Source organism: Lacerta agilis, chromosome 1 (assembly GCF_009819535.1).
Source record: "Lacerta agilis isolate rLacAgi1 chromosome 1, rLacAgi1.pri, whole genome shotgun sequence".
NCBI lineage: Eukaryota > Metazoa > Chordata > Lepidosauria > Squamata > Lacertidae > Lacerta > Lacerta agilis.
The window spans coordinates 110,181,177-110,208,318 of NC_046312.1; the positions used below are offsets into that span (position 1 = coordinate 110,181,177).

At 43.8% G+C, this 27,142-nt stretch overlaps 1 protein-coding gene across 3 annotated transcripts in view; it reads left to right on the plus strand.

Annotated features, from left to right (window-relative positions):
• The window catches only part of PDE1A (phosphodiesterase 1A), a 145,733-nt gene extending 119,085 nt beyond the window's left edge, over positions 1-26,648 (plus strand). For 2 of the 3 annotated variants that reach the window (XM_033166956.1, XM_033166965.1), the window contains exons 7-16: positions 1,079-1,179; positions 3,637-3,762; positions 7,648-7,749; positions 7,863-7,983; positions 9,275-9,356; positions 13,816-13,939; positions 15,077-15,258; positions 18,778-19,071; positions 25,163-25,277; positions 26,487-26,648. In XM_033166956.1, coding sequence (XP_033022847.1) covers positions 1,079-1,179; positions 3,637-3,762; positions 7,648-7,749; positions 7,863-7,983; positions 9,275-9,356; positions 13,816-13,939; positions 15,077-15,258; positions 18,778-19,071; positions 25,163-25,233 — 1,203 coding nt within the window. In that variant the 3' untranslated portion in view covers positions 25,234-25,277; positions 26,487-26,648. The remainder of the gene's footprint in view (positions 1-1,078; positions 1,180-3,636; positions 3,763-7,647; positions 7,750-7,862; positions 7,984-9,274; positions 9,357-13,815; positions 13,940-15,076; positions 15,259-18,777; positions 19,072-25,162; positions 25,278-26,486) is intronic. The other variant, XM_033166973.1, reaches the window with a different exon arrangement.
• Positions 26,649-27,142: the final 494 nt, after the last annotated feature.

Genomic DNA, 27,142 nt, shown 5'->3' on the forward strand with positions numbered 1-27,142 from the left:
TCATTTGACTGCGACTTTGGAGTCACTAAAATAAAGCTTTTGATGGTAGCCAACTATCTGCCCATGCATTCTTTCTTTTTTAAACTCTCTCTCTGCCCAGAGACTAACAGAATGCCAGCCGGAACCTTTTATCCTTGGCTATTTATGAGTATCCTGATAGAATGAATGAGGAGCAAGATGCTAGGAAAGCTATAGGGTGTCTTGAGGTATATGTGCCTTGAGGTTTAAGACAACATCGATAAGTGCAGAGGTTATGGACCACGTCCTTTCTTGCCGTATGGGAACATGATAGCACAAAGACAGGCTAAGCCGGTAGTGGGGACCTGTGACCCTCCAAATCTTCTTGGACTGCAGAGCCAGTGTGGTGTAGTGATTAAGAGCTGTAGACTCATAATCTGGTGAACCAGGTTCGCGTCTCCGCTCCTCCACATGCAGCTGCTGGGTGACCTTGGGCTAGTCACACTTCTTTGAAGTCTCTCAGCCCCACTCACCTCACAGAGTGTTTGTTGTGGGGGAGGAAGGGAAAGGAGAATGTTAGCTGCTTTGAGACTCCTTTGGGTAGTGATAAAGTGGGATATCAAATCCAAACTCTTCTTCTTCTTCTTCTTCTTCTTCTTCTTCTCCCCTCGGCCCCAGCCAGCATAGCCAATGGTCACGGACTGGGGTGGCCAAAGATGTCTCAGAACCTGAGGCAAAACGCCCCCATGATGGGGGCTCCAACTCTGTGAGGAGTCTCCCTCATTGGGCGGAGGGGGGGAGTTTTCCACAGAGCTTTGCTACCAGTTCCTCTCTGCCTCTAGAGGCCAGGGAGACAAGCAGCAAAGCTGGGTGGCGGAGCCGGGTGATGCCCCTTAAGTAGTGCTGCCTGAGGCAGCCACCTCACTCAATCTCACAGGTGGGCCGGCTCTGTCATGGACAATGGGAGTTGTAGTCCAGCAACATCTGGAGGAAATCAAGTTCCCCCATCCCTGCTCTGTATTAAGGAAGAGTAAGATTCTCTAAAACAAGACAACTTAGCCAGAGATGAACTATTTGTACTTCATATGATGGAAGGTGTTTTTTTGTTGCTGTTGACTAGCACTGGCTCACCGAACTGGAAATATTAGCAATGATCTTTGCAGCTACAATCCATGACTACGAGCACACCGGGACTACGAACAACTTTCACATCCAGACCAGGTAAGCTGGTGATATAGGAACAAACACCTAAAACTGGGAAGGAGGAAATCTTTGAGCAGGCTTTCAGGCATTGCTTTTCCGCAAGATCTCATGGCAGACTCCCAAGCCAGTATTGTGCATATTGTTGTTGTTGTTGTTGTTCAGTCGTTCAGTTGTGTCCGACTCTTCGTAACCCCATGGACCAGAGCACACCAGGCATGCCTATCCTTCACTGCCTCCCGCAGTTTGGCCAAACTCATGTTAGTAGCTTCGAGAACACTGTCCAACCATCTCATCCTCTGTCGTCCCCTTCTCCTTGTGCCCTCCATCTTTCCCAACATCAGGGTCTTTTCTAGGGAGTCTTCTCTTCTCATGAGGTGGATGTTACAATGCAGAAATTTCCATCAGTGCAATAATTCCAGTGCTTCCAGAAGGCACGAGGGACAGAAGAGAAGCAAAGTAACGAGTGAAGGGTTCCCAGCCCTCGCTTGAAGCTGGTATTGACCTCTTTAAAGTTTATTTATATCCCCTCATTTTTGGAAGGTGCTCTGGTGCTAGAGATCATCCAGGCTGGGCACTGGTCAAGATCCCAGAGGCTTAGAAGGGGCCCCTCGCTGGCTCAACCCAGCAGCGTGTATCTAGGTTATCAGATGTGGCATTGATATAACACTATGGCTCTTGTCAGTCATTTATAAGAATGCCAAGAAATCAGCCCACTTCTCACTAGCAATTCTTTTTTTTCACACAGTTGCAGCGAAGACTTGTTGAGCAGGATTCATCTAAACAGTCCTGCCAGCGGGAACCATTGCAATGGGTCCTGCTAGCAGAATGGGACCCCCTCCCCCTCTCCTTCCCACCTGCCGCCCTCCAAATTGGCTCTTGGGGGTCAGAATAACCCCCAAAACAGTGCATGGTGGAAAGAGAGGGGAGATCTTTCCACCTGGCAAATTGAACTGCTTCCATGGATGGAATGATTGCCTCGATGCGATTTTGAATTCCACCCATTGTGATTTGATATTCATATTGCACCGTTTAATGAAGAGATGGAGAACCTCAAGCCTGAGGGCTAAATGTGACCTACCAAGCCTCTCAGGACTCTTCCCCAGGCCACATCCCTTTGAGTGTTTTTGTCTGACTGGAATGCGTCCTTGAACTCTTGCTTCTGTGGATGGTGGGTAGTGTCAGGGACCGTGCTGGGGGGGCTGCACTGAGGAGGAATGGTGGGAGCCTCCCCCTCCCCCTGCTCCTGATCAGGATCCTGAATCTTCCCAGGAGCAGGAGGACAGTATAGATTGGAACAGTGGTTTGCAGAGGGACATAATTCAGAAGGCAGAAGCTGGGAAATACTGGATGGGGAACAGCTAGGAGAAGTAGTACTGGGAGAGAGAGAGTTAACAGATTCACTGTCTCTGGAAAGCATTCATCTGCCCAGCCCAAGGTCAAGAAGAGCTGATAAGGTGGCAGCACAGAAAGCACAGTGGTTACAAGCTCAGGATACAAGACGTGGTAGTGACGTGGGTGACTAGGCAGGAAGTGGGTGGAACCCTTAATTGGGAGCACCACCATTCCTCGGAAATGGATTCTTTGTTCTCTCTCTCTCTGATCATTAAAGTTTCTAACTTGGTAAGAAGACCCATTTTCCTTTGTTCTGCTCATCTATTGCCAGAGTGGGAGGAAGCCAATTCCTTGAAGCCTGGCAGGTAGAGAGGTCTGCGTGTGAATGTGTGTGAAACAATTGCATCAATCGCTCCTCCCACTTTTGTCTCTAGCTCTGCTCAGCACTGGCATGTGGGCCCTGGAAGTTTGCCTAACAATGAATAGAACCCTTGGACTGTCAAAGGTTCTCCATTCATGATTTAATGATACAATGAAGGGGTGTTTTCTTCTTTGTTCTCCCACAAATTGCTGTGACGCCCCAACTGAAAAAGAAGACTTGTTTTTCCTCACCCTATCATGCTGCGTGTCATAGGACACTACTCTTGCCAGACATGTTACTCAGTTCATAAACTTTACAGACTTAGAATGCGTGTGTTGATTTATTTATCCAGTGTCATATCTGCTCCCATAGCGACAGTGTCAAGCCAAGGCTTCCAAGCTATAATTAAAAATAACTTTTTACCAGTCAGTCCAGTAATTCTAAATTTAAACCACTTTTCTATTTTGATCTTAAATTATGGGGCCATTTTTTTAAAAAAGAAAAGAAAAGAAAACCTGAATAAAAACTCAGCCGTTTTCATTTCAGATTTCAAAAGCAAAGATAAAATTGAGATAGTTCTAGTTTTGAAAGGGTTTCATGGCCTGATGTGACAGAATGGGCTGCAACAAGTTGAATTGGAGGTTCCTCACCACTGTCATAAGGTGTTTTCTTGTGTTTTCTTGTGCCTCAGCTGGATGCAGCTCTCCTGACTCACCTGGCAGGTAGATAAACCTGCCAAGGTGTTGTGAACTCAAGCTTAATATCCCACTCTTTGCATCTAGGTCAGATGTTGCCATTTTGTACAACGACCGCTCTGTTCTTGAAAACCATCATGTAAGTGCTGCTTATAAGATTATGCAAGAAGAAGAAATGAACATTCTGGTGAACCTAACGAAAGATGAGTGGAGGTAAGACAGGTGGGCTTGTTGAGAGTGACACGCATCATAGGCCTGGCTCATAGTATTCCAGCTACCACAAAAGCTCTTCCAGTTGGCTGGCTACCATGTTGCCAGAATTGTATGTCAAAACTTTCTCCAGTGTGAGTGGTCTGTGTCATGTGGATTTTGCCCATTCCAGAGTTGTCCCTTCAACAGAAACATTACTTAGATGATGGGTGGGCCAGCTTACCCTTTCCCAGTATTGTTAGAAACGTAGCCCAGGTGATATTTATCATTTGGGGGAAGCTCGCCTGCCTGGGATACTTGTGTGGGGTGGGAGAGGTGGCCGGCCCACAACCAACACCATTCCTCAGCCCCACATAGCTGATCTTGGGTCACACGAACCATTCAGAACGACAAAGGGATAAAACCAACTAACCTAGCTCAACCAGTACTAAGGAAGGAGAACATAAAGGGCTGCTTACCTAGGAAATGTGACAGGCATCTCAGTCCCTGGAGGAATCAGATTTGTTTCTCTTTCACAGGAGACCCACTTAAAAAAACCCAACAGCATTTAAGCTATCAAAAGAGTCTAAAATTAGGTACATTACATACATCCTGTACAGAGTCTAAAACCAAAGTGGAGGCAACTTAGATTAAACCTTGACTACAATTTAATTTGTTGCAACAAATAATGTTTGGGAAAGAGTGGTTTATAATGCTTAGAGAACAGGCATGTATTTGGAAAATTCACTTGCCAAATATATGTGCTCCTAATCAAATTCGAAGTACTTTAAAAGCAAAACAAAAGCTCTTTTTTTTTTTTTAGGAAAGTGAAGATGCACCCTGTCCATGGAATTGTAATGGGTGGCGATTTTAATGGGGTTGTAGATCTCTTAATGGATAAACAACATAAAGGTGAAACTCGAAAAATTAGAATATCGTGGAAAAGTCCATTTATGTAAGCAATTGTTTTCATTAGCTACTGGAGTTTAATATATGAGATAGACTCATGACATGCAAAGTGAGATATGTCAAGCCTTTATTTGTTATAATTGTGATGATTATGACGTACAGCTGATGGAAACCCTAAAGCTGAGATTGTGAATTTGGGGTTCTCAGCTGTACGCCATAATCATCACAATTATAACAAATAAAGGCTTGACATATCTCGCTTTGGATGTCATGAGTCTATCTCATATATTAGTTTCACCTTTTACGTTGAATCACTGAAAGAAACTAACCTTTCCACGATATTCTAATTTTTCTAGTTTCACCTGTAGGTGTGAGAACAATCCTGGGCAGCCTTATAAAGTAGTTAGGAGTTATACTTAATTAATTTATGGAGGAACCCAAATAAGAGAGAGTAGTCTTTTAAATTATCCTATTATCATAGAGAGCCAGTGTGGTGTAGTGGTTAAGAGCAGCGGACTCGTAATCTGGTGAACCGGGTTCGCGTCCCCGCTCCTCCACATGCAGCTGCTGGGTGACCTTGGGCTAGTCATACTTCTCTGAAGTCTCTCAGCCCCACTCACCCCACAGAGTGTTTGTTGTGGGGGAGGAAGGGAAAGGAGAATGTTAGCCGCTTTGAGACTCCTTCGGGTAGTGATAAAGTGGGATATCAAATCCAAACTCTTCTTCTCTTCTACTCTAGGAGAAATACATTTATGGGTATACCTCTATCTAGATTATTGTCAAAAGGAAACAAGGCAGAAACCAAACAAAGAGCCTGCACCAGTGGCTGAGTGCAAAATTCCATTAAGTAAAACCTGCAATGAGAATTGGGGACTTAATGCATTTTATTTTAAAAAAGAACAATTAAATCAATATATAAGAACAGAATTAGAAATATCACCCCCCCCCCCATAAATAAAGTAGATGACACTAACTGGGCAAACATTTGGAGTTGATCTCATTTGGAACAGAGTTCCATGAATGCAGAGTCACCGATGAGAAAGACAGACCACTGTTCTTCAGGTGTTTTTCAGCCACTTTCAAACCATCCCATTTTCTTCAAAACAACCCTACCTCTTCTTCTTCTTCTTCTCTCTCCCCCCCCCCCTGACTTTGGGCACCGGTATTAGCGCAGGAGCCTATTGGATTGAGAATCCCTTTCCCCCTCTCTGACACTCCTTGATACCAAACAACAACATCTTGCACGACTTGCCAGATGGATCTTCATAATCTTTTCCATGCCAGCAACACTTCTTCTTTTTTTCTGGAGACATCTGCTGCTGACTTAGAAGCTCCCCGTGTAACTGGCATTGAAATCTCTAACTAGGTGCGGAAGGTCGCCACTTGGAAACAGTTCCCCAGGTGGAGTTGTTGCCTGAACTTCATTCATAGATACAGCAAGTACTGTAGGTGTTATTATGGGTATACATCCTACGCCCTTTCTTTGTGTGGGAGGGAGGTGTTATTGGGTTGTTTTTATTTTTATTAGGTATTTTGCGGTTTTATATCTTGATTCTATTCTGTGAACCGCCCTGAGACCCCCGGGTATAGGGCGTTATACAAATTCAATAAATAAAATAGAATAAATAAAAATAACTCTTCGGGATTTCAGACAGGGAGCTTCTCTCAGCCCTAACCTGGAGATGTCAGGGATTGAACCAGGAAACTTCTGTATGCAAGGCAGATGCTCTACCCTCTGAGCTATGGCTCTTCCACATCAGCTTTCTGTGCAGGATAGGGATGTTGCTAAGTACTAAGAAGACTCAGGGGCACAGGTTAATGACCCCAATCTGCACAAAGTTTGCATATGCAAAGATATCCCTGAGATAGTCCCAACATTGCCCCTTGGCACATGGATTCTTTTAAAGGCTCGTGTGTGCAGTTTATTTTCCCTTCCCAAGATGTGGAGAAATACCCCTTGGAAAGCATCCCCACAGGGTAACAAAGGTATGCTGCGAAATGCCATTCCTCTCCGGGATGTTATCAGATGGAGGTGCTTTGGGAAAACTGTCCTACCAGGCACATGCTAAGATGGCTGCAAGTCACCACCTGGTAGCTTTTCTGTCACCAAAGTAGTCGCCTGCCCCAGCTACTGCACTCCGCAACATGGGTGGCGCTGTGCTCTAAACCACTGAGCCTCTTGGGCTTGTCGATCAGAAGGTCGGCGGTTCGAATCCCCATGATGGGGTGAGCTCCTGTCACTCTGTCCCAGCTCCTGGCAACCTAGCAGTTCGAAAGCATGGCAAAGTGCAAGTAGATAAATAGGTACCGCTCCAGCGGGAAGGTAAACGGCATTTCCGTTTGCTCTGGTTTCCGTCACGGTGTTTCGTTGCGCCAGAAGTGGTTTAGTCATGCTGGCTACATGACCTGCAAAGCTGTCAGTGGACAAATGCAGGCTCCCTCGGCCTGAAAAGTGAGATGAGCACCACAACCCCATAGTCGCCTTTGACTGGACTTAACCATCCAGGGGTCCTTTACCTTTTTTTTTTAACTCCTTAGAAGGACCCTCCTGATGAACCTCTTTCTTTAAGGGAATCCTCCCGAGATCTAGTTGGTTTCTCTTCTCCTTCTGAGTTCCCAAGAGAAAGTTCAATGCTGGTGGTAAAGTCTTAACCCTCTCCTCGTTCTGCTGATTGCAGTTATGTGGAAATCAGGCAAAGCATCCCACCCAAAACCCCAGAATGTAATTACAGTTCATGATTCCGAAATGAAGGATAACAAAACAGCAGGACCGATAAAGTAATAGCAGGGTTGCGTTGTCAGATTTTTTTTAAAGTACCCAACTCCCATCAACTCTCAGGAGGCTGGAGGTTTCCAGATAATAATAATTTGAAGTGCTTTTCTGATTTTTAAATAATGCTCTTTCTCATCCCAAGAGATAAATTAGCCACCGCTTTGCGAGCAAAACGTCTCATTAGAGAATAAATACGATTGTAATTTAGTAATGCTGACTGTCTGCAGGGAGCTGCGCACCCTCGTCATCGAGATGGTCTTATCAACTGACATGTCAGGCCATTTCCAGCAGATCAAAACAATGAGGCACAGTCTGCAGCAGACCGAGGGGTAAGGTCCCCCCCCCATTCTCTCTCCAGTGCTGTGTGTTAACATGTGAATGGGAGGGAGGGGGAGACTTGCTGTTGCGGTAAGATAATGTGAGAAAATCTTTGAATGGGCAGGATAGACAAAGCCAAAGCCATGTCCCTGATCCTACATGCGGCCGACATCAGCCACCCTTCAAAAACCTGGAAGCTGCATTACCGGTGGACGATGGCACTGATGGAAGAATTTTTTCGACAGGTAATATCCCTCTCCCATGTCCAAACCTGTTCATAAAGATCCCTTGTATGTGTTATTAGATTTGGTTGTAATATCCCTTGTTATTTCTACTTACTGCTTGTAAGAAAGGGTGAAGGAAGAATTTGTTTCAGTTCACATTTCAAGGTGAACAGTCAAACCCAGAAGGGATAATAATAATAATAATAATAATAATAATAATAATAATAATAATAATAATAATAATAATTTATTTATACCCTGCTCATCTGAGGAATAATAATAATAATAATAATAATAATAATAATAATAATAATAATAATTTATTTATACCCCACTCATCTGGCTGGGCCTCCCCGGCCACTCTGGGCGGCTTCCAACAAATATTAAAATACAATACAAAGTCACAGATTAAAAACTTCCCTAAACAGGGCTGCCTTCAGGTATTTTCTAAATGACAGGTAGTTGTTTATCTCTCTGACCCCTGATGGGAGGGCGTTCCACAGGGCGGGTGCCACTACCGAGAAGGCCCTCTGCCTGGTTCCCTGTAGCTTTGCTTCTCGCAGTGAGGGAACCGCCAGAAGGCCCTCGGTGCTGGATCTTCAGTTCTCAGGAATAGAAGAACCGAAGACCAAATATCCTTTGAAATTCGCACTTACCTGAATTTTGCAAATAAGCTCTCCAGCCAAGCTGTGCTTACAAAAAAACACACATCTGTTATGGGAAAGCATGTGTACAGTGGTGAAAGCCACACACAAAGCTGGATTCTGTTTGGGGAAACTGTTTGCAAAAATGTGTGTACCAGGCAAAATTGTGTACAGAGATGCACGTATTAGCAGAAATTTGGACAAAACCCAGAATTTTCATGAGAACTTTAAAAAAATAAACGAAGAGTTGCAAAACTGACATGGAAATGTAGAGAGCTGAACATAAGATTTGAAAATTGAGAAATGGAAAGAAACTGAGATTGTCCATCTCTACATGGGAGATCTATGGGTGCACCTGAGTATGCATGGAAACGTTTGTAGCTCATAGGGAGAGAGAAATAAGCAGGCAGTGCTAAAAACCCTCTGTCTGGAAGCAGCCATTTTCTCTATCCTCATTCATCATAAGTACATGTTTAATATACAGTATTTTTCTTCCTTTCTTTTTAAGCCACACATTAGATGCAGAAGTTGAATGTGAAAGGGACACCCCTTGTTTTAGTTAAATAGTTGGGCTTGTGTTCAGATGCACTCCATAAATTCTTAGTCTTGCTTTCATTAGTACCTCTAAACTTACACATTTCAATGTGTCCCCTTTTTTAACCCTTCAGGGAGACAAAGAGGCAGAACTGGGGCTACCGTTTTCTCCTCTCTGTGACCGCAAATCCACCATGGTGGCACAGTCCCAAATAGGTAATGCTTGGCTTTTTTTAATTTTTTACTTTGGAGAAATGATCTCGTAACGGAAAGGAACAGTGTTGTGACCATTACAAAATAGGAACAACCAGCGTTCTAAGGCTGGCGAGTCACTAGCACCTGCTTCCTCCTGCTACCGTGTGTTCATTATGCACACTGCCACTTATGGAAGAGGACTCTCATAACATCTGGAAGAATAAAAGTGGATCCTTACCTTTCAAAAGCACAGCACTCTGAGGAAAGGCAGAGGTTTGGGGATGGATTGTTCCCGCAGGATGGGAATGAGACTATGGCTATGTGAACACCGTACATTTAAAGCACATGACTTTCCCCCAAGGAATCCTGGGAAATGCAGTTTACCCCTTGCAGGGCCACAATTCCCAGGATTCTTTGGTGAAAGTCATGTGCTTTAAATGCATAGTGTGTCTGCAGCCGATGAAGAAAGAATGTGTGTGTGTGTGTGTGTGTGTGTACAGGCCCATGATATAGGAAGATGGCTGAAACTAAGCAGGTCTGCCTCTGGTCAGGTTTTAGATGGGAAACCACATACAGAGTGCTACAGTGTGGTGTAGTGGTGAAGAGCGGTGGACTCGTAATCTGGTGAAGCGGGTTCGTGTCCCCGCTCCTCCGCATGCAGCTGCTGGGTGACCTTGGGCTAGTCACACTTCTCTGAAGTCTCTCAGCCCCACTCACCTCACAGAGTGTTTGTTGTGGGGGAGGAAGGGAAAGGAGAATGTTAGCTTCTTTGAGACTCCTTTGGGTAGTGATAAAGTGGGATATCAAATCCAAACTCCTCCTCCTCCTCCTCTTCTTCTTCTTCATATGCAGCCTTGTGTCCCATGACAAAAGGTGGAATATAAATGTTTATTTCAGAGAAGATAGAATATGTTGAATGTTAGGCACACCTCACAACAAACAAACAAAAAATTCCTTTCAGTAGCACCTTAGAGACCAACTAAGTTTGTTCTTGGTATGAGCTTTCGTGGTATCTGAAGAAGTGTGCATGCACACGAAAGCTCATACCAAGAACAAACTTAGTTGGTCTCTAAGGTGCTACTGAAAGGAATTTTTTATTTTATTTTGTTTTGACTATGGCAGACCAACATGGCTTACCTGTTGGGCACACGGTGTCTCTTGCCTTTCCACTGCCTACTGAAGACCTTCTTCCAAAAAGCCTTTTGAGTTGAGGCGTTTTCCCATCTGCATCTGCATTGGAGTTGTTTCTAAGATTGCAGAAAGATGCCCTAGCATATGTCATTTGCCACCCTGGGCTCCATTGGAAGGAAGGGAGGGGTAAACTTGTAATAAACGAGCAAATGAATGGCTACGGGACCATTGGCTGGGGAAGAAGCATCACCACCTACAGTGAAGGTAGATTTCCCACTCCCAGCTCCAAACAGCTATAGTGCATGTCTCCAGCCCAGGTGTGGGTAAAAAGGGGGATTCAGCTTGCACCTTTTACGTTTGCAGAAGGAGGAGCTGCAGTCTCATCCGAGCTCACTTTCCTGGCCTCACCTTGCTTGTTGTAGCTGGCTCATTGTGAGTGGTAGTTTTAGGCACAAGTATCACAGGAACTGGCTGTGGCTTTGAGCCACAGGTACATGGCAGCCGGCTGTGGTGATGCTAGACGAGTCTCCCTGCACACACCTAGATGGATACTTTGCTGTAGCAGAGATGGGCCCTCCAAATGTTGGAAGCTCAACAGCCCTCGATCCTGCACAGCCAATAGGTATGGATGATGGGCGTTGGATCCATCAACACCCAGAGGACCACTTCTGCTGTTGAGGGTCTTCAGGTCAGCTAAGGCAAGATATGGGCAATACTGATTTTCAGATTCAATGCCACAACATTCCACACATTGGTGTCATTTCTAAGTCTGAGAATGCCCGTTTTCAATAAGGTAATAAGGTACCGCTCTCCTTTATGCCCAGAGCATTTATTTAGCATGTTGAGATGATGTGAAATCCATTGCTGTTCCATGTAGTATCGGGTGTTTCCCCCCCTTCCTTTTTTACCTGTTCAGTTCTCAGCGGGGGATAATGCTTTGTTCTCTGCGTAATTTCTTGCCTCGACAAGCATTTTTCAAGAAGACATTGTTCGATACTGACATCTCAGAGCTGTGGGTTGAGTTCTGTCTCCCAGGGATATTGCTTGTTCCATTCACTGATTTGACAGAACGCTGCTAACGCATTGTGAAATAACACTCGCGCAGAATAATAAACAGTAATTTGGAATATCAACTCAGATTCATAAAGACCCTGCTCCAAGATCGATCCCCTGTAGGCGGAAGTGTAAAAGTTGCAGCATGCAAGGGCTTCTTCTGCCAAAGGGATGAGATGTTTCTGAGCTCCATCTTGGCTAGCACAAGACTGTGCCCAGAATGGTACACAGGTGCTTGTTTCTATACATGGATTTCCTGTGCTAGATCAAAGTAGGACTCCATGTCGAGAGACAGGATGATGATCTGGATCAAGGACTCTGGCATGGGCAAGGGAATTTGAGGTTCATATTCCCACCCACATCCCTATGGCAAAGTTCACGTTGTGATTTTGGGCCAGTGGCTCCAGGCACACCTTCCTCTTAGAAGGTAGTGTTGTCATTGATGATATATTAATGCATTTATTTGAAATACTTCTTAACTGTCCTTCATCAGAAGATTCCAGGGCGATATACAAAAGTGTGGAAACAATTCATGTAGCCTAAATGCAATAGGTTATTGACGTGTAGGTGGGTTCCCATGAAACAAGACACAGTGATAACAGCAAGAACCTGTATTGAACTAACAGAATTGGATAACAGGGGCAAAGCAACTGCTTATATACGTTTCTGAAGTCCTGGGCCACTCCCACTCCCAACGTGATTGGCTGTCTAAACTTCCAAGCTGTGAATCATGACTCAGAGTTTAAGGGCCAATGGCAGAGACCCAAATCCTGAAATGTTCTGTGATTGGATATCATATATCGAATCAGAATCCTTAGTCAAGACTCAAGCTCAGGCAAACACAGACCACTGAATACATATCACCTGCACTCAACTGAGTTCCAGTCAGAGTAGGCCCATCAAAATCACTGGATCGTGGCTATTAATTAAAGGAAACAGAAAGGAGGCTAATCTTGCTGCACTCCAATAAACACTTATTTGGGTTTTAGTGCAATGAAACTCAGTGGCACTTCGGAGTAAACGCAGGATTTTGCTGTATAAACCCAGCCTGAGTTTCTGGACGTAGGTTGGAGGTAAATGTTAACACCTGACATAAAACAAATAGTGATTCTTTTTGCTCAACAATCGGACCATGGGTGTATTCCCTTTTTATTCCAACAACTAGCTGCACAAGTCTAATCATGTCTACTCAATAGTAAGTCCTATTGAATTCAATGAGGCTTTCTCCTAGGAAAATGAGATTAGGTTTCCATCTTAAGGGCACCTTAAAAGAGAGGGTTATAGAATACTGGCTTGACTATAGAATTGAAAGCTGTAAATATTACTGTAAATGTCAACCTTTTTTATCCTTACCTTCACCTTGTGGGCAACATAGGACATGTGTGGGGGTTTTTTGTGTGTGTTTGTGTACTCCTATGGTCTTGCATCTTTAATACATTAGATTCAGGATGTGATAGCTTTGCAACATTTATTATATTGCACACCTGTCCCTTGCCCATATGGGGGTTCAACTGCACCTCATATTGTTTATGTAGTTGCTCTAAATATATATCTGTACAGAGAGCCGGTGGTGGAACATCGTGTCTAAGCCTATCAGGGCCAAGGGAAATTGTACAAAGTCTGTAGCTTGACTGTGCAATCCAATGTATGCATGTTCAGAAGTAAATCCTGTTGCTTTCAGTGAGAGTTTCTCCTAGGTATGGTAAGTGCAGGCAGAGAACTGCAGGCCAAAACTCACCTCTGTCACGGGTTAACCACGTAGTCTTCGGCAAGCCGCTATACCTCAGCCTAGCCCTCTGAAATAAGGAGGGTGTGGGAATACAACTGCCATTGTTATAAGGATTACGCCCAAAATGCAAATGTTTTGAACACTCGCACGCTACACAGATGCTTTCATGTGCAGAGCTTGCGCTGTTACCAAATGCCACAGGATGTCCATTGTGCATTTTTGAGAAATGGATCTTTTAGTGTGGCAGCGCATCTGTTAGGCTAGCACACTTGTCACATACAATTGTGGGCACTTGCTGAAACCTTTATTCCAGCAAGTCTATCCGGTCACATCATTAAGTCATGCATTCTTGTATTTAGATTATGTTTATTTTACCTCTGTGTTGATGGTAATTATTTTACTGTTTTATGTATACTTATTGGATTTATTAAAACTCTTAAATTTGCCTTCAGCAAAGCTGTATTGGCATTTACTTGCTAACTGTACAAGGAATGGACAGGCACTCAGTGTTTTCTTCCATCTCTCTCTCTCTCTCTTTCCACACCCCACTCCCAAATTGCCCTGCAGGTTTCATAGATTTCATAGTAAAGCCAACATTTGCTGTTCTTACTGACTCCATGGAGAAAATAGTTTTTCCTCTTATAGAGGAAGCGTCAAAATCTGAAAGTCCTTCCTTCACGACAGCACTAAGGTTTGAGAAGTGTCCCCCACTCCTAATTTATATTATTATTATTGAAAATCGAAATTAATATAACATTGCCACCTAGCGGCAAGAGTTGCAACTGTGTTACATGACAGCATATAAATCCTGTTCAGGAAACGACTGTGCACTGTATATGTAAGGCAAAGACATGGCAGAAAACAAATCATTAAATTTGAAGGAGCTGATGCTCAAAAAATTATTCAGGAAATTTCGCGGAGGGGTGATTTGCTTGGAGGTGTGTACATATAATTTCAAGGCCCTTTTCTCTCTGCAAATTATGAACGTAAGCTTGCTATGCTAGCAAAACACTGAACATTTTTGTTTCATAATAGCTTTGCGGCATCTCACAGTCACAAGATCCAAAGTAGAAATAGGAAGATTTGAGGTCATATAATGTAGGGCATATAAAAAATAAATAAACAAGCACCCCTTTTTTGGCAAGGAATGGAAGTCTACAAGTGCCAGTTAATTCTCTAAGTCCAACTAGTGTCCTTTATTTAATTTAGGCTGCATTCTTATACCGAGTTTCCTGGGAATAAGCTCCATGGGACTCAGTGGGACTTCTCAGCAGGCGTACATAAGGATCGTATTGCCATGGCAAGGAACAACAGACCTAACAGAGTTGCTTTCTGCACATGGGCATAGCTTGGAGAGGAACAGGGGGCAGCTGCCATCCCCTAAATCAAGTAAACAAATAAAAGCACTTAACTGTAAAAGTAGAAATTGTAGAAAGGTTTTGACGGAGTCCTCTGAGCACTTGGGGTCAAAGGAAAGGAATTTAAAACAACTGTAGTCGAGACATTTCATTCCGGATCTGCTAGGCAGAGCCAGACAGAGGAGGATGACAGATGAGAGTCCTGTCCCCCCAAAATCCTAGCTATGCCCATGCCTCGTTGCCCTTCCCACCCTCTTCCATGTAGGAGATATTCCTGCATCAGTTGTGGGAGCCTTTAACAACCTGGCATCCTTTAGATTGTTGACTTCAACCCATCCAGAATTGATGCAAGCTGTAGTCAAAAGCATCTGGAGAACCCCAGGCTACAATCTGTCCTTTCTTCTGGTCTGTGCCCCCAAAGTGCCTTGCTCTGCCTTTAATCTAGTTCTTTAATCCACCCCCTCTTCTAGTGACGCCGCTGGAGGATCCAGTGTGGAGGTACACAGAAGGATACATATTAAAAATGCCGGATGTGTCGGCGGGTCTTGCTCAGAAATCTCTTTGACCACTGTGGACTTAAGAAGCTTTAAAGACTTGCTGTTTCAGATCATACAAGAGAACAAAGACAGGTGGAAAGAGTTAGCAGAAAAAGGTACGTTTTCCATTTCTCAGAGTCCCATTTCCACCCCATTGGCTCGTGAGCAGCAGAGTATCTGTGTTCATCGGCGCTCAAAGACAGTTTCCTTGCAAAACTACTACACATTAAAAACACCATGAATACACAAATGGACGTGTGCATGCGAGAAAGACAAAGATCCGGCGATCACCTTTTTTTGTGCATGGTGTTTATGCGTATTTTTCGTTCTGACGTTGTAGACAACCTGCTGTTCCCTTGATGGGCGTCGCTGCTGCACTTGCAGCATTCACACCACTGGGTGGCAGATGTCCACACCATCTCTCGCAGATGTATCTTGATAGACCATTGCATATCAGAGATGAGAATCTGAAGTTTCCTGCATTTCAGGGGTTTGGACTATATGGTCCTTGTGGTCCCTTCAACCTCTACGATTCTATGATTCTATGGGAAGCCCATGAACAGAATGTGAAGGTGATTGCCCTTCCCTACTGTTTTTGCCCCTGCCTCAAGTAGCAACTGGTATTCTGAGAAACATCAGGGATTGGCTTGAACTGAATGGCAAAATTTGGAAAACACGTTAATCCAATTGTAAGATGCATCCCAATCAGTCTGGAAACTACAAATTACGTCAGATCCCTTGTAACTGAACAAAACTCTTCTGACCCACCAAGCAAAACGCAGCCTACTAGCCACATATCGAGGGCTGCCAAGTTTTGACAAACCCTGCCCCCATGTTTTTGCCATCCTAAGTAGGAAGAGAAGCATTAATAGGTCTCTGACATGCGTGCCAGCTTGCCCCCGCGAATGAAGGGGCCGGTGCCGAGTGACATGTGACACACGGCGCGCATGATGTGCTGATGACATGTGTCATGTGTCCGCCGTGCACCTTGAGCATGTGATGCAAGCAGGCTGTGTGCATGCGCAAGTGACGTGAGTGTGCTGCACAGTGTGCGCACATGGCATGTGCATGGTCGCTGTGAAATTTTGAGGGGGGGGAGGCCCCCTCTTGAAAATTTTGGAGGGGGGCCTCGGGTCCCCTTAGATGGCACCACTGGTCTTTGATGGGCTCTCACATAGAGCTGCTTGGGCTGTATTTGGCTTGGTCAGTCACAGATTGTGTGGCCCCCACCCTGGGAAAATCTCACTCTGTGGCAAAAAAAACCCTTCTCTGTCTGTCTGACTATCTGTCTCTGTGTTTTGTTACTTTTTTTTTTTTAAAAAAGTCTTTATTGCATTTTAAAAATTTACACAGAAAGCATGAAGTAAACATTACATCCAAATGTTCAAAACTAAAAAGGAAAAGTACAAAAGAAAGTAAAAATATAAAAAGAAAGAAAAAAATAAAGAAAAAAAGAAAAATGATGAATAATAAAAAGGGGTGGAATTAATCAAATACACAAAATTGTTCAAAGGAAACAAACAGTAATTTAAATATTCTACACACCATGTTCCCAGAAAGAAATTACATTTGTAATCCTTCTTTTCTTTCTTTGTTTACCGTCACTTTCTTTCTGTTATGGAATGTTGGTTGACGTCCCTCTATCTCTTTGAGGCTTCGACACTTTTCTTAAGAAGTATTCTGTATTCATTTATTTAAATCAGTTTTTTCCAATATATCTGTGAAATTAATCTAAGCACAACCAAGTATTATTTTTGGAACTGTATTTTTAATCAGGTAGTTTTTGAAGCAACCCGGTTCCTTTTTTACCTTATCGCCTGTGTGATCTCTTATTAGTTCTGTCATTTTGGCTAGTCTGGGGTACTTGCACAACTTTAATTGCCACTCATTTTTTGTTGGTATTAAATCACTTTTCCAGTATTTTGCTATTAGCATTCTAGCTGCTGTTGTCGCATAAAGAAACACGCTTTTGTTTTTGTTTGGGATGCTTATTGTGAGAATGCCTAATAGGAAAGCTTCAGGTTTCTTTAAAAATGTGTGTTTTAGCATTCTTTTAAGTTCCTCATAGATCATGTCCCAATTTTTTTTTATCTGGGGACATCTCCACCACATGTGGATAAGGTTCCTTTGTTTTGTTTACATCTGCAACACATATTGTTGTTATTTTTATATTTTTTTTGCTAATTTGGATGGGGTCAGGTACCATCTGTATATCATTTTCATAAAGTTTTCTTTTATCAGATAGCACACAGTGAATTTTAAGTCTTTTCCCCATAATTTTTCCATCTCAGTTGGATAACCAAAATCTTGTGCCCACTTCACCATCACTTCCTTCACCTCCTCGTCTTTAAGGTTCCAGTCCAGTAATAATCTGTATGCTTTTGATAATATCTTTTTATTATTTAATAAAAGTTCTCTTTCTAAATCTGATATCTTTGTGTCAAATCCATTTTTGGGGGGTCTGATTTAGAATTTTCATTTAACTGGTAATATTCTAGCCAGTTCACACCTGCCTGCTTTAATTCTTCATATTTTTAAATTTTTAATTGGTTATTTTCTTCTTCTATAATTTCTTTATATGTTAGCCAATTAATGTCCATGTTTTTCTTTTTTACTACTATTACTTCTATTGGTGACAACCACCAAGGGGTTTTGGGTTCCAATATTTTTTTTGTTTCTTTCCCATACAGTAAATAGAGATTTCCTTATTATGTGGTTGAGAAATCCTTTGTGGATTTTAACTTTATTATATCCCAGATAACTGTACCAGCCGAACCTAGCTATCCTTCTCCATAGTGACAAATTTAGCCTATTCCAAATTTCCATGTCTTTTATTCTTTCTTTCCATGTTTTGGCATAGTTATCATTTTATAAATTTATGTTTTTTACTGTGATCCAGAATCCAATGTATTTAACTTTGTTTGTTATCGTTAGCCCTGTCTTATTTACTAGCTCTAATTTTTCTTGTTCGTTCATATTTTTCACTAATAATTTTGTTTTAGCTTTATTCAATTTAAAGCCCAAAACCTGTCCAAATTCATTCATTTTTGCTATTGCTTCTGTTATACTTTCTGTTGTGTTTTCTGTCATAATGATGAAGTCATCGGCAAATGCTTTTAATTTGTAAGACCTATTTCCCAATTTGATCCCTTTTATTCTTGGTTCTTCCCTTATTGCCTTTAATAATATTTCCAATGTAGTTATAAACAAAAGTGGTGATAGTGGGCAGCCTTGTCTGTTGCTTTTAGAAATATTAAATGTTTCTGATAAATCGTTATTTATTATCAATTTGGCTTTTTGATTTTTATATATCGCTTTTATGCCGCATCCAATTTTCTCTCCTAATCCCATTACATCAATAGTTTTCTCCATAAATCTCCAAGACACATTATCAAAAGCCTTTTCAGCATCCACCAGCATCAGTGCAGCTTTTTTATTTTATCATGCCTCATATCCAAATATTCCTGATATATTAATCACCATTCTTGTGTTATTATACATTTGCCTCCCTGGAAGGAAGCCCGCTTGATCATCGTTGATAAGTCTCTTCAAAATCTTTTTTTAATCTATTAGCCAATATTTCTGCATATAATTTATAATCTGAATTTAGTAAAGAAATTGTTACTGTTCTGTAGAAGAACAAGTGCCAAAAGCTGGTGGGGAGAGAAAGGAACAGAAAGGCCAAAGCCGACATGCCACAGACCCTTTGCTAGAGGAGGTGGCAACAAAGACACCAAATGAGAAGAGCAAGGAAAGTGGTGGTGAAAGGCCATCTGTGGACTTGTCCCATACCTCTGTCGTCCTTCAAGTGCACTCTCTCAATTCCCTGCCCAAACCATCTGACTCTGAGATCTCACCAAAGGATTCTTTAAATGGAAAAGAGACTGCAGATGTACAGCAAGACACAAAACTTCGTGCTCCACTAAATGGTAAGAGGACATCAGCAAGCATTCCTTGAATGGGTTTTGTTCAGATATATATATATATTCCATTACAGATTTTTACATTCAAATCAATATAATCACACAATAATCATCAACTTCTTCCCCCCTTCCATGGTTCGTTTTAGTTATCCATATCCCAATTACTCCATTTATTTTCTTTTATCCCCATTCTCATTATATCTTCACTTAATTTAAACTGCTGAATTTGCTCTAACCCTGCTAACGTTTTATCCTGCTTACAATGAATCTTCAGATATTCTACAAACATTTTCCAATATTTCTTGAAGTCTCCTTCTTCCCATTCTCTCATTCTATTCGTTAAAATTTCTAATTCTGCATATTCCATCAGTTTCGTCTGCCACTTCTCCTTTTATTGGCATCGTACCCTCTCTCCACTTCTGAGCATATATCATTTGGGGCTGCTGTGGTTGTGTGGGTTGTTAGGATTTTGGATGTGCCACCATCTTTGTTCCATCCCCATTCAGTCATAATTACTAAAATAAGGTATTCAACCCTGCAGTTAACAGATTGCACCTTGTGCAAGCATGCACAGAATAATAGGTCTCTATGTAAAAGAAATTAGCCAGTACAAAAATGTAGCCAGATTCAGCTATGAGCAATGAGTTATAGTGTTGCTTGGGAATTCTAAAGTACCCCCCCACCAAAACCCTGAGATTTATAAACCACTAATGGCAGTTTGTTAATATCTAGATGTTAATAAACTCTGGTCAACCTGGAAAACACCTGTCCCAGATCCATCTCCAACTTAATTTGAGGGACAGGCTAATGTTTAAACAGAGCTTTAAAAACCCTATACAGTTAGGAGGGGCAGGGAAGGAGATGCTGCGTCTCCCCGCAACTAGGGGCAGAGGAAGGGGGTGTGGTAGGTGTGGGCCACCCCAGGTGCTACCACTGAGGAGAGTGACAAAATGCCCGGTGGCTCTCACTGCGGGACCTGCAGCATGCCCGAGTCACCTGTCTCTCCTGGGAGAGACCTGGTGGATTGGGAATGCGCAGGCTCTGCACTGCCCAAACGGTCCGCCCACTGCCTCCCCCCCCAGCTGTAGGAAGGCTGAGTGGGAGGAGACAGGCAGAATCCAGAGGCCCTGCAGTGTGCTCCGCCCCTATGGGCAGCTTACTCTGTTCCTGGGCGTGCCGCCCCAGGCAACTGAGCAGCTTCCTCTGCCGCTGCCTGCAACCGCACCACAGAGAGTAGGAGAGTTCTGTCCTGCTGGGTGTTCCCTGCACAGATCCCTGCAGGCAGTAGGATTGCACCTTTGGTGGGCTGCCCCTGTACCGCAGATTCATGTGCTGTGTCTGCTTAGCCTCCTGCCTCTGGCAACATTGCCCTCCCCTCTGGGTCTTGGCTTGGTGTGGTTCAGGTTCCAGCCACCACCACTGCTGGCAATGCCACCCTGCCCCTGCTCCATGGCTGCCTCGCTCATCCTTCACTGCTGCTGCCGCCTCTGCCACTGCATTATGGGAAACAGCTCTCCCTGAGCCAGCCACACCTCACTCACTGCTGCCTCTCAGGTTGACATTTCAGGATAGGAAGCAGATCTTCATCAATGCATGCAAGTCCTCTGTTGAAGGGATGTAGCCCTCCATATGCTGTTAGATCCATAACTGTCGGTCATGCTGTCTGAGGCTGATGGGAACTGGAGACACTAACATCCGGAGGGGCACAGGTTTCCTATCCATTTGCTCTATTGAAGCAGCCAGATGTCCAACACCTTCATTTGTGCATCTGAGCATATACGGGGTTTGGGACTCCAGGGATATCCTTTTTGAATACTGTGCTGCAGCCTTTCATTGGTTTCAGTAGGAGTTAGTGTCTCCTTCCTTGGAGGTTTTTAAGCAGAGGTTGGGTGGTCATGGATGCTTTAGCTGAGATTCCTGCATTGCAGGGGGTTGAGCCAGATGACCTTTGGTGTCCCTTCCAACTCTACAATCCTATGATTCTATGATATAGCTGCAGAATGAAAGATCCAGCATTGGAGATCAGATTTATATAGGCATCTGGAGTCACATTTCCCTATACTTTCCTTGCAATGCCTTTCTGGGCTCCATTGAAATAGCTGAGTGCATATTTTGATACGGGTTGGAATCCACACATTCCCATCCAGGGCTATCAGTTATTACATGTGATCATGAACACTTTGGGGCGGGGCCTTGGTTTTTAAATCTCTGATAAAAAAGTTTAGTGAAGCATCCAAAAGAAAAAGAAAAAGCTCGGGCTACATTAATAGAAGCTATTAAACTTCTATTAAACTTGTTATTTGTTTGCTGAATGCCAAGGTTGCTGGGAAAGTAATGCTCACCTTTTCTAAGTAAATAGCGAGGGCTGGTTTCTTTTTCTGGCTGAGCAAATCCTCCGCCCGTTATTACAGCACATCCCACTAATTGTAGGCACTTAATATCATTGGAATCCCATGGGCCAAGTCATTTGTACTGAAAAATAAAGAACAGGTTCCATTGCTAATTTTACATGTTTTTAACAGGATGCACTCCAATATGGAAAGTCGATGTAGAAGCTTTCATTTCATTAACATGGAACATTCCTTTGCTAGTACAGAATGGGAAAAGGGAATAGCTAGAAAGCCCTTCATCATACACTGTGATAATTAACTTGGATTAAAACTAATGAAACTAACTGCAGCCGACATTCTGATGGGGATGGAATTTGTCCATGTTGTCTGTAGGAAAAGCATTGCCTGTAAATAGAATGCTATGCCTTATGTTTTATGTTAATATTATAGTGATATTAAGTGTGAGTTTGGAAAGGGAGATTGAGTTGCTGGGGGGGAAATGGCTGTGGTCTTCCCCACTTTTTGATCAGGACCTGCTAGTGGGTCACAGCCTGATCCAAAGCATGACAGGGGCCCTACCATCATGCAAATGTATGGTAATGGGTTAAGAAATGGAGCCCCCAATGCATGTTTGGGTTAAAAGTGGGTCCTGGGTCTGGAAAGGTTGAAAACTGCTTAGCCAATCTGCACACAAACAAAATGTTATCGATTTCAGTGGGAGAAAGCGAAGGATTCATCATCAACGAGAGAATTGAAGCTGCAATCCTGTACAACTATATCAGCTGATTGCTTGGTCTGGTGAAGTCCATTGCAAAGCATTCTGCAGGACCCCATTTGCAGAGCCACTTGCAAGGCGCTTCTCAAAACCTGCCGTTTAGCTGATCTTCAGGATTTGCAAATTCTTTTTCACAGGGCTTTGCAGGCATCAGAAATCAGTGCTTAGGAAGAAATCTGATTCTGTTCTTGATTAAAGGCAAACCTGTTCACACTTTCTGAAATAGTATGTGAACCAAAACACAGCTATCCATCAAAATTTGAACTTCTCCGAATTTTGCAATGCAGATCTCTAGCTAATTTCTCTTTGTGTGTGTGTGTGGGGGGGGTGAGAATATGCCAGAGAAACAGGCATAAAATGCACACATTAGTGAAACTAACAAAATAAAAGAGCATTATATTACAGGCAGGGCCGACTTTACCCGGGGATGCAAGGGGTGTGGGGCACCCGGGTGCCGGATTTTGGGGGGTATCAGGCGCCTGCCGCTGAAGCCGCCTAAGCTCTTAACTATCTACCTGTTATGAAATAATAAATAATTTTGATCAAGCAAATAAATAAATAAATACACATATACCTAGGTATTACCGAAATGTATACCTACTTTTTCACTAAAGGACTTTCGACTTTGTGTGCTCATTTACCAAAGACGTGCCACTCCAGTGGCAGTGCTTGTCATTCACTACGGTGCTGTTCATGCAAAATTAACTCCTACATCAAAATATTATGTTACGGGTGATATTGTTGACATAAAGGGCATGGGCACAATTCAGGAAGGCATGCCCAAAAATGTTACCATGGCAAGACAGGAAGGGTATACAACATTACCCAGCATGCTGTGGGCATTATTGTGAACAAGAAAGTTAAGGGCAAGATTCTGGCCAAGAGAATTAATGTGCGAATTGAGCCTATTAAGCACTCAAAGAGCAGAGACAGCTTCTTGCAGCGTGTGAAAGAAAATGAAAGAAAGAAAAAAGAAGGAAAGGAAAAGGGAATTTGGTTTGAACTAAAATGCTAGCCTGCTCCTCCAAGAGAAGCCCACTTTGTGAGAAACAATGGCAAGGAGCCAGAGCTGCTGGAACCAATTCCATATGAGTTTATGGCATAGTGTATGTGAACAAAATAAAATACCATCTTGAGGACCTTATATATATATATATATATATATACATATACATATATATATATATAATGTTACGTATTGTATTGAGCTGCTATGCGGCAGCGGGGTCAGTGGCACCTTTGAAACGACTGATGTTTCTCCTAAGTAGGTGCCTAAACAATACTTATAAGTTTAAGTGTGGTGGTGGTGGTGTATACTTAAGTATAAATGCATTGTAAATAAATGAGCAAATAAAAAAGTTTGTTTCCTTTTCCTCCCTTCTTCCATAAACAAGAAATAAGGCGTAAGTGTGGTGTCTGACATAAGCATAATAAAAGTTAATTTGGGGGCTAAACTAAATTTGGGGTCGCTGGGCGGATCTTTGCACATATGCTAAAGACTGACAGGCTCTCACCCTTTTATGAACACCCTCACTTGTGGAATGGTCCCTCAGTCTCCTCTTCCCTCTTTTTGGGAGTCCTCTGGGCAGCCGCTGCTGCTGCCCCTGGTTTACGGGAAATTGCTTTGCAAAGATTTCTATGTTAGGCAAAATTACGTATACAGTATAAATGTGTCTATTAGGATAAATTTGAACTAAAATGCTGGTGGATTTTCAGGAGGACTTTTAAATTAAAGAAATTGCAAATTGGTTTGGGATTGCGGAGAACTGAATTTGAGATTGGAAAAATGAGAACTGGAGAGAACCTAAAACTGGCAGATTCTCCCATCCCTCTTGGTGGCACCTGAAAATCTCTTTTAGCTGGGCCAGGCTTTTGCCTGCTCCACACCTGGTGTCATATATCTGTGTGCCGTGGCACCCTGGGGTGCCTTGAATGATGGACAGGGGTGCCATGGGCAACACTGACCTCTGTCCCTCTCTCCTTCCCTCCCTCCTCTGATACCCTCTTGCGTATCTGCCTCCCAAAGGCTTGCACAGCTGTTTGTTGCAGCAGCCCTGACTGCAAGCTTCCCAGGTGAATGGTGCCTCTGGGGCTGGCCAGGGGGTGCTGGTTGCCAGGACCTGATGTGGCCTCGGAGTAAGCAAGCAAGCGGGCGAGGGAGCCCAGCCAGCCAGTCCACAAGCCCTTGATGTTGGGAATGGACAGACAAGTCCCAGGTCCCTGTGGGGCAGTGTGAGGAGGCAACTCTCTTTGGGGCAGGGAGAGGGCAGCTCAGAGACCAGGGGCAGCAGCAGCGGCTACCCAGAGGACTCCCAAAAAGAGGGGAGAGGAGACTGAGGGACCATTCCACAAGTGAGGGTGTTCATAAAAGGGTGAGAGCCTGTCAGTTCTACAGGTGAGGAGTGACATAAATGGACTCCTGAGCCCCACAGGGGTGTTGCAGAAAGAATGTAGTTGGTCAAGGGAGCCGTGGACTCAAAAGGTTGAAAGCCTCCATCATATGTGATGGCAGGTAGGCATGGCCTATGGGCCAATATGGCCTATGGGCCAAATGGGGAGGTCTGCTGGACCTAAGTAGGCCTGCAGACCAGAGGTTCCCCACCTGATTTGCCCACTTATCTGGGAGTCAGCCCCATTGTGCTCAAACGGGACTTACTTCTCAGTAGACGTGTATAGAATTGTGGCATAGATGTGCTTAACTGTGTCCACATCTCCTGGTTCTCAAGGCTAATGCAGAATTTAAGTGGCATATACAGTTCTCCACCCGCCACCACCATTTGCAGCCATCTTATGAGGTGTGTTAGGCTGAGAGGCCCTAGGCCAAACCAGAAGATTCATGATTGATTGGGAATTTGAACCAACCCTGGCTTTCCTGGACATAGTCCAGCACTTCAACTGCTAGGCCACACTTAAGACAGTCAAGGCCACATAATAGCTGGCTCACGTGACCTATGTGGAGACTTTTTTTTTTAAGCTTTGTTTTTCTTTCCAGGTGAGCCTAACCTCAATAAGACCCCGGAAGTGACCCCTGCAGAACAGAAGCAGACGCTGCTCCGCAACTAGATGAGCTGCATCCTCAAATGTTTCTGCTGTTTTGAGAAGGATAGGTAATTGTTTTCCTACCTGGTCTTCCGCTTGCAACAGAGCCCTGAGAATTAAGTTGCCAAGAGGTCATGAAATGGCTCCAAGTCACATTACAGGGTTTGCATCCCACCACTCTGTTTTCTGTATCTGGGTGACTGTTTTATCTGAATCCTTAAAAGAAGAAGCCTCATAAAGTTGTAATGGGGTGGAGCATGTCCAAGAGAAGGAAGTCCAGTTGCGGGAGAAACTTGTATCTCAATTGCTTGGGATCCAAATATCCCCAAGTTAGCGTTGACCGTGGGGTCCAGGTTTGCCAATGCAGTGGCTTGAACTATCAGGAGGAGACAACCGACGACACTGAGTGTAGTTGTTGCTCATGCGCGCTGAGGCTGGGAGAAAAGAGGGAGAGGTGGCACCAGGGAACTTTTTTTGGTATTACAATTCATCACGGCAACTTTCACATTTTTCAAAACTTCGGAGAAAAACAGGAAATAGGGCACTGTTTGCCTACCACGCCCCGTTAGTGCAACGATTTCTGCTTCTGCCATGGGACTTTCTCTCCTCTCTTTGTGTGTGCACCTCTCAGCCTCCCCGAATCTGCTCTGCAGGGTTAGTGGGACCCTTGGAACAGATTTAGGGGGTACATGGGGGGAGGAGAGGTGGTGGAGACCACTCTGTTGCAGAAGCAGAAATCCTTTCACTGATGGAAAGTTCACCCGGTGCTATGTTGGATTCTGCCCGTAGCCAATCGTGCTGCCTGTGTTGGAGTGAAGCCACAGAGTTTCCCTTCGGACACCAGTGTTGCTGCGGCTTACCTGGATAGGACTGGGACAGGGCACAGTGATGATGGTGAGGTTGTTCCCATGGTAGTGCCTTCTTCGCCCCCCTCTTGGCTTAGCTCTGCCCAGGTAAACAGCATCAACACTAACCTTGGGAGGGGGGCCTCCATAGCTCCACACACACACACTCTTCACCACTCCTGGAAATAGCCCACTGTGCTTTCATGTCCTTATTGTTGTAGCATGTGGCATACCTTTCGATTTTTTTAAAATCCGCTCCTCAGTCAAGCAGGTGCTACTTAATGACACTGGGAGAATCAGCATCCTTCAGTGTGTACTCCATTCTCCTTTGTATCCTTCAAAATGTTCAGTTTCATTACTCCACAGTTAAATGCCTCAAGTTTCGCGCAACAGCAAATCTCAGCCTTCTCCCTCCTCCGTTTCTGTTTGCAGGATGAACAGTGCAGCACTAAGACATCTCCATTCCCCACGAGGCTGTTACCTTCCGTGCCAAATCATCCTTGGACCATCCTATCTATAGACGCAAAACTGATGGATACTGAAACATTAAACACTACAAAGCCCTGAGCTGGTAACTCAAGGCACTTAATAGCAGCGCTGGATATGTGGAGTTACTTTCTTCTTTCTTCTGGTCCTGCTACCCCTTAGCTTTGCCGGAACACATTTCCTTTGAAATCCACAAACGAATGTTGCCATGCGCAATGTGGGCTGAAGACTGACTGGCTATCAGAGACTTCTGGACAAAGCACAACCATGCCTTGTGGGTGCAGTGGGTGGGTGGGTGGGTGGCATACCAAGCTGAAGTCGCTACAGACGGCCACAGCCTTTCCTTCTCACAGCCCTGTTGCATAATGACGCTCGTGCCTGCATTTATGCGAGTGCTTTTCAAAGTGCGGGAGAGAGATTCCGAAAAGCTGTGCCGCAAAATTCAGGAGTCGTGGAAAAGCCTCTTGAATGAGCAGTGAATGTATTTTTGACACCATTCTGTGTTTAGGTGGTGGGAGCAGGTGTTTTATTTAACCAGCTTTTTTTTTGCTTTTTTTTTTTTGAGAGAGAGAGAGAGAGAGAGAGAGAGAGAGAGAGAGAGA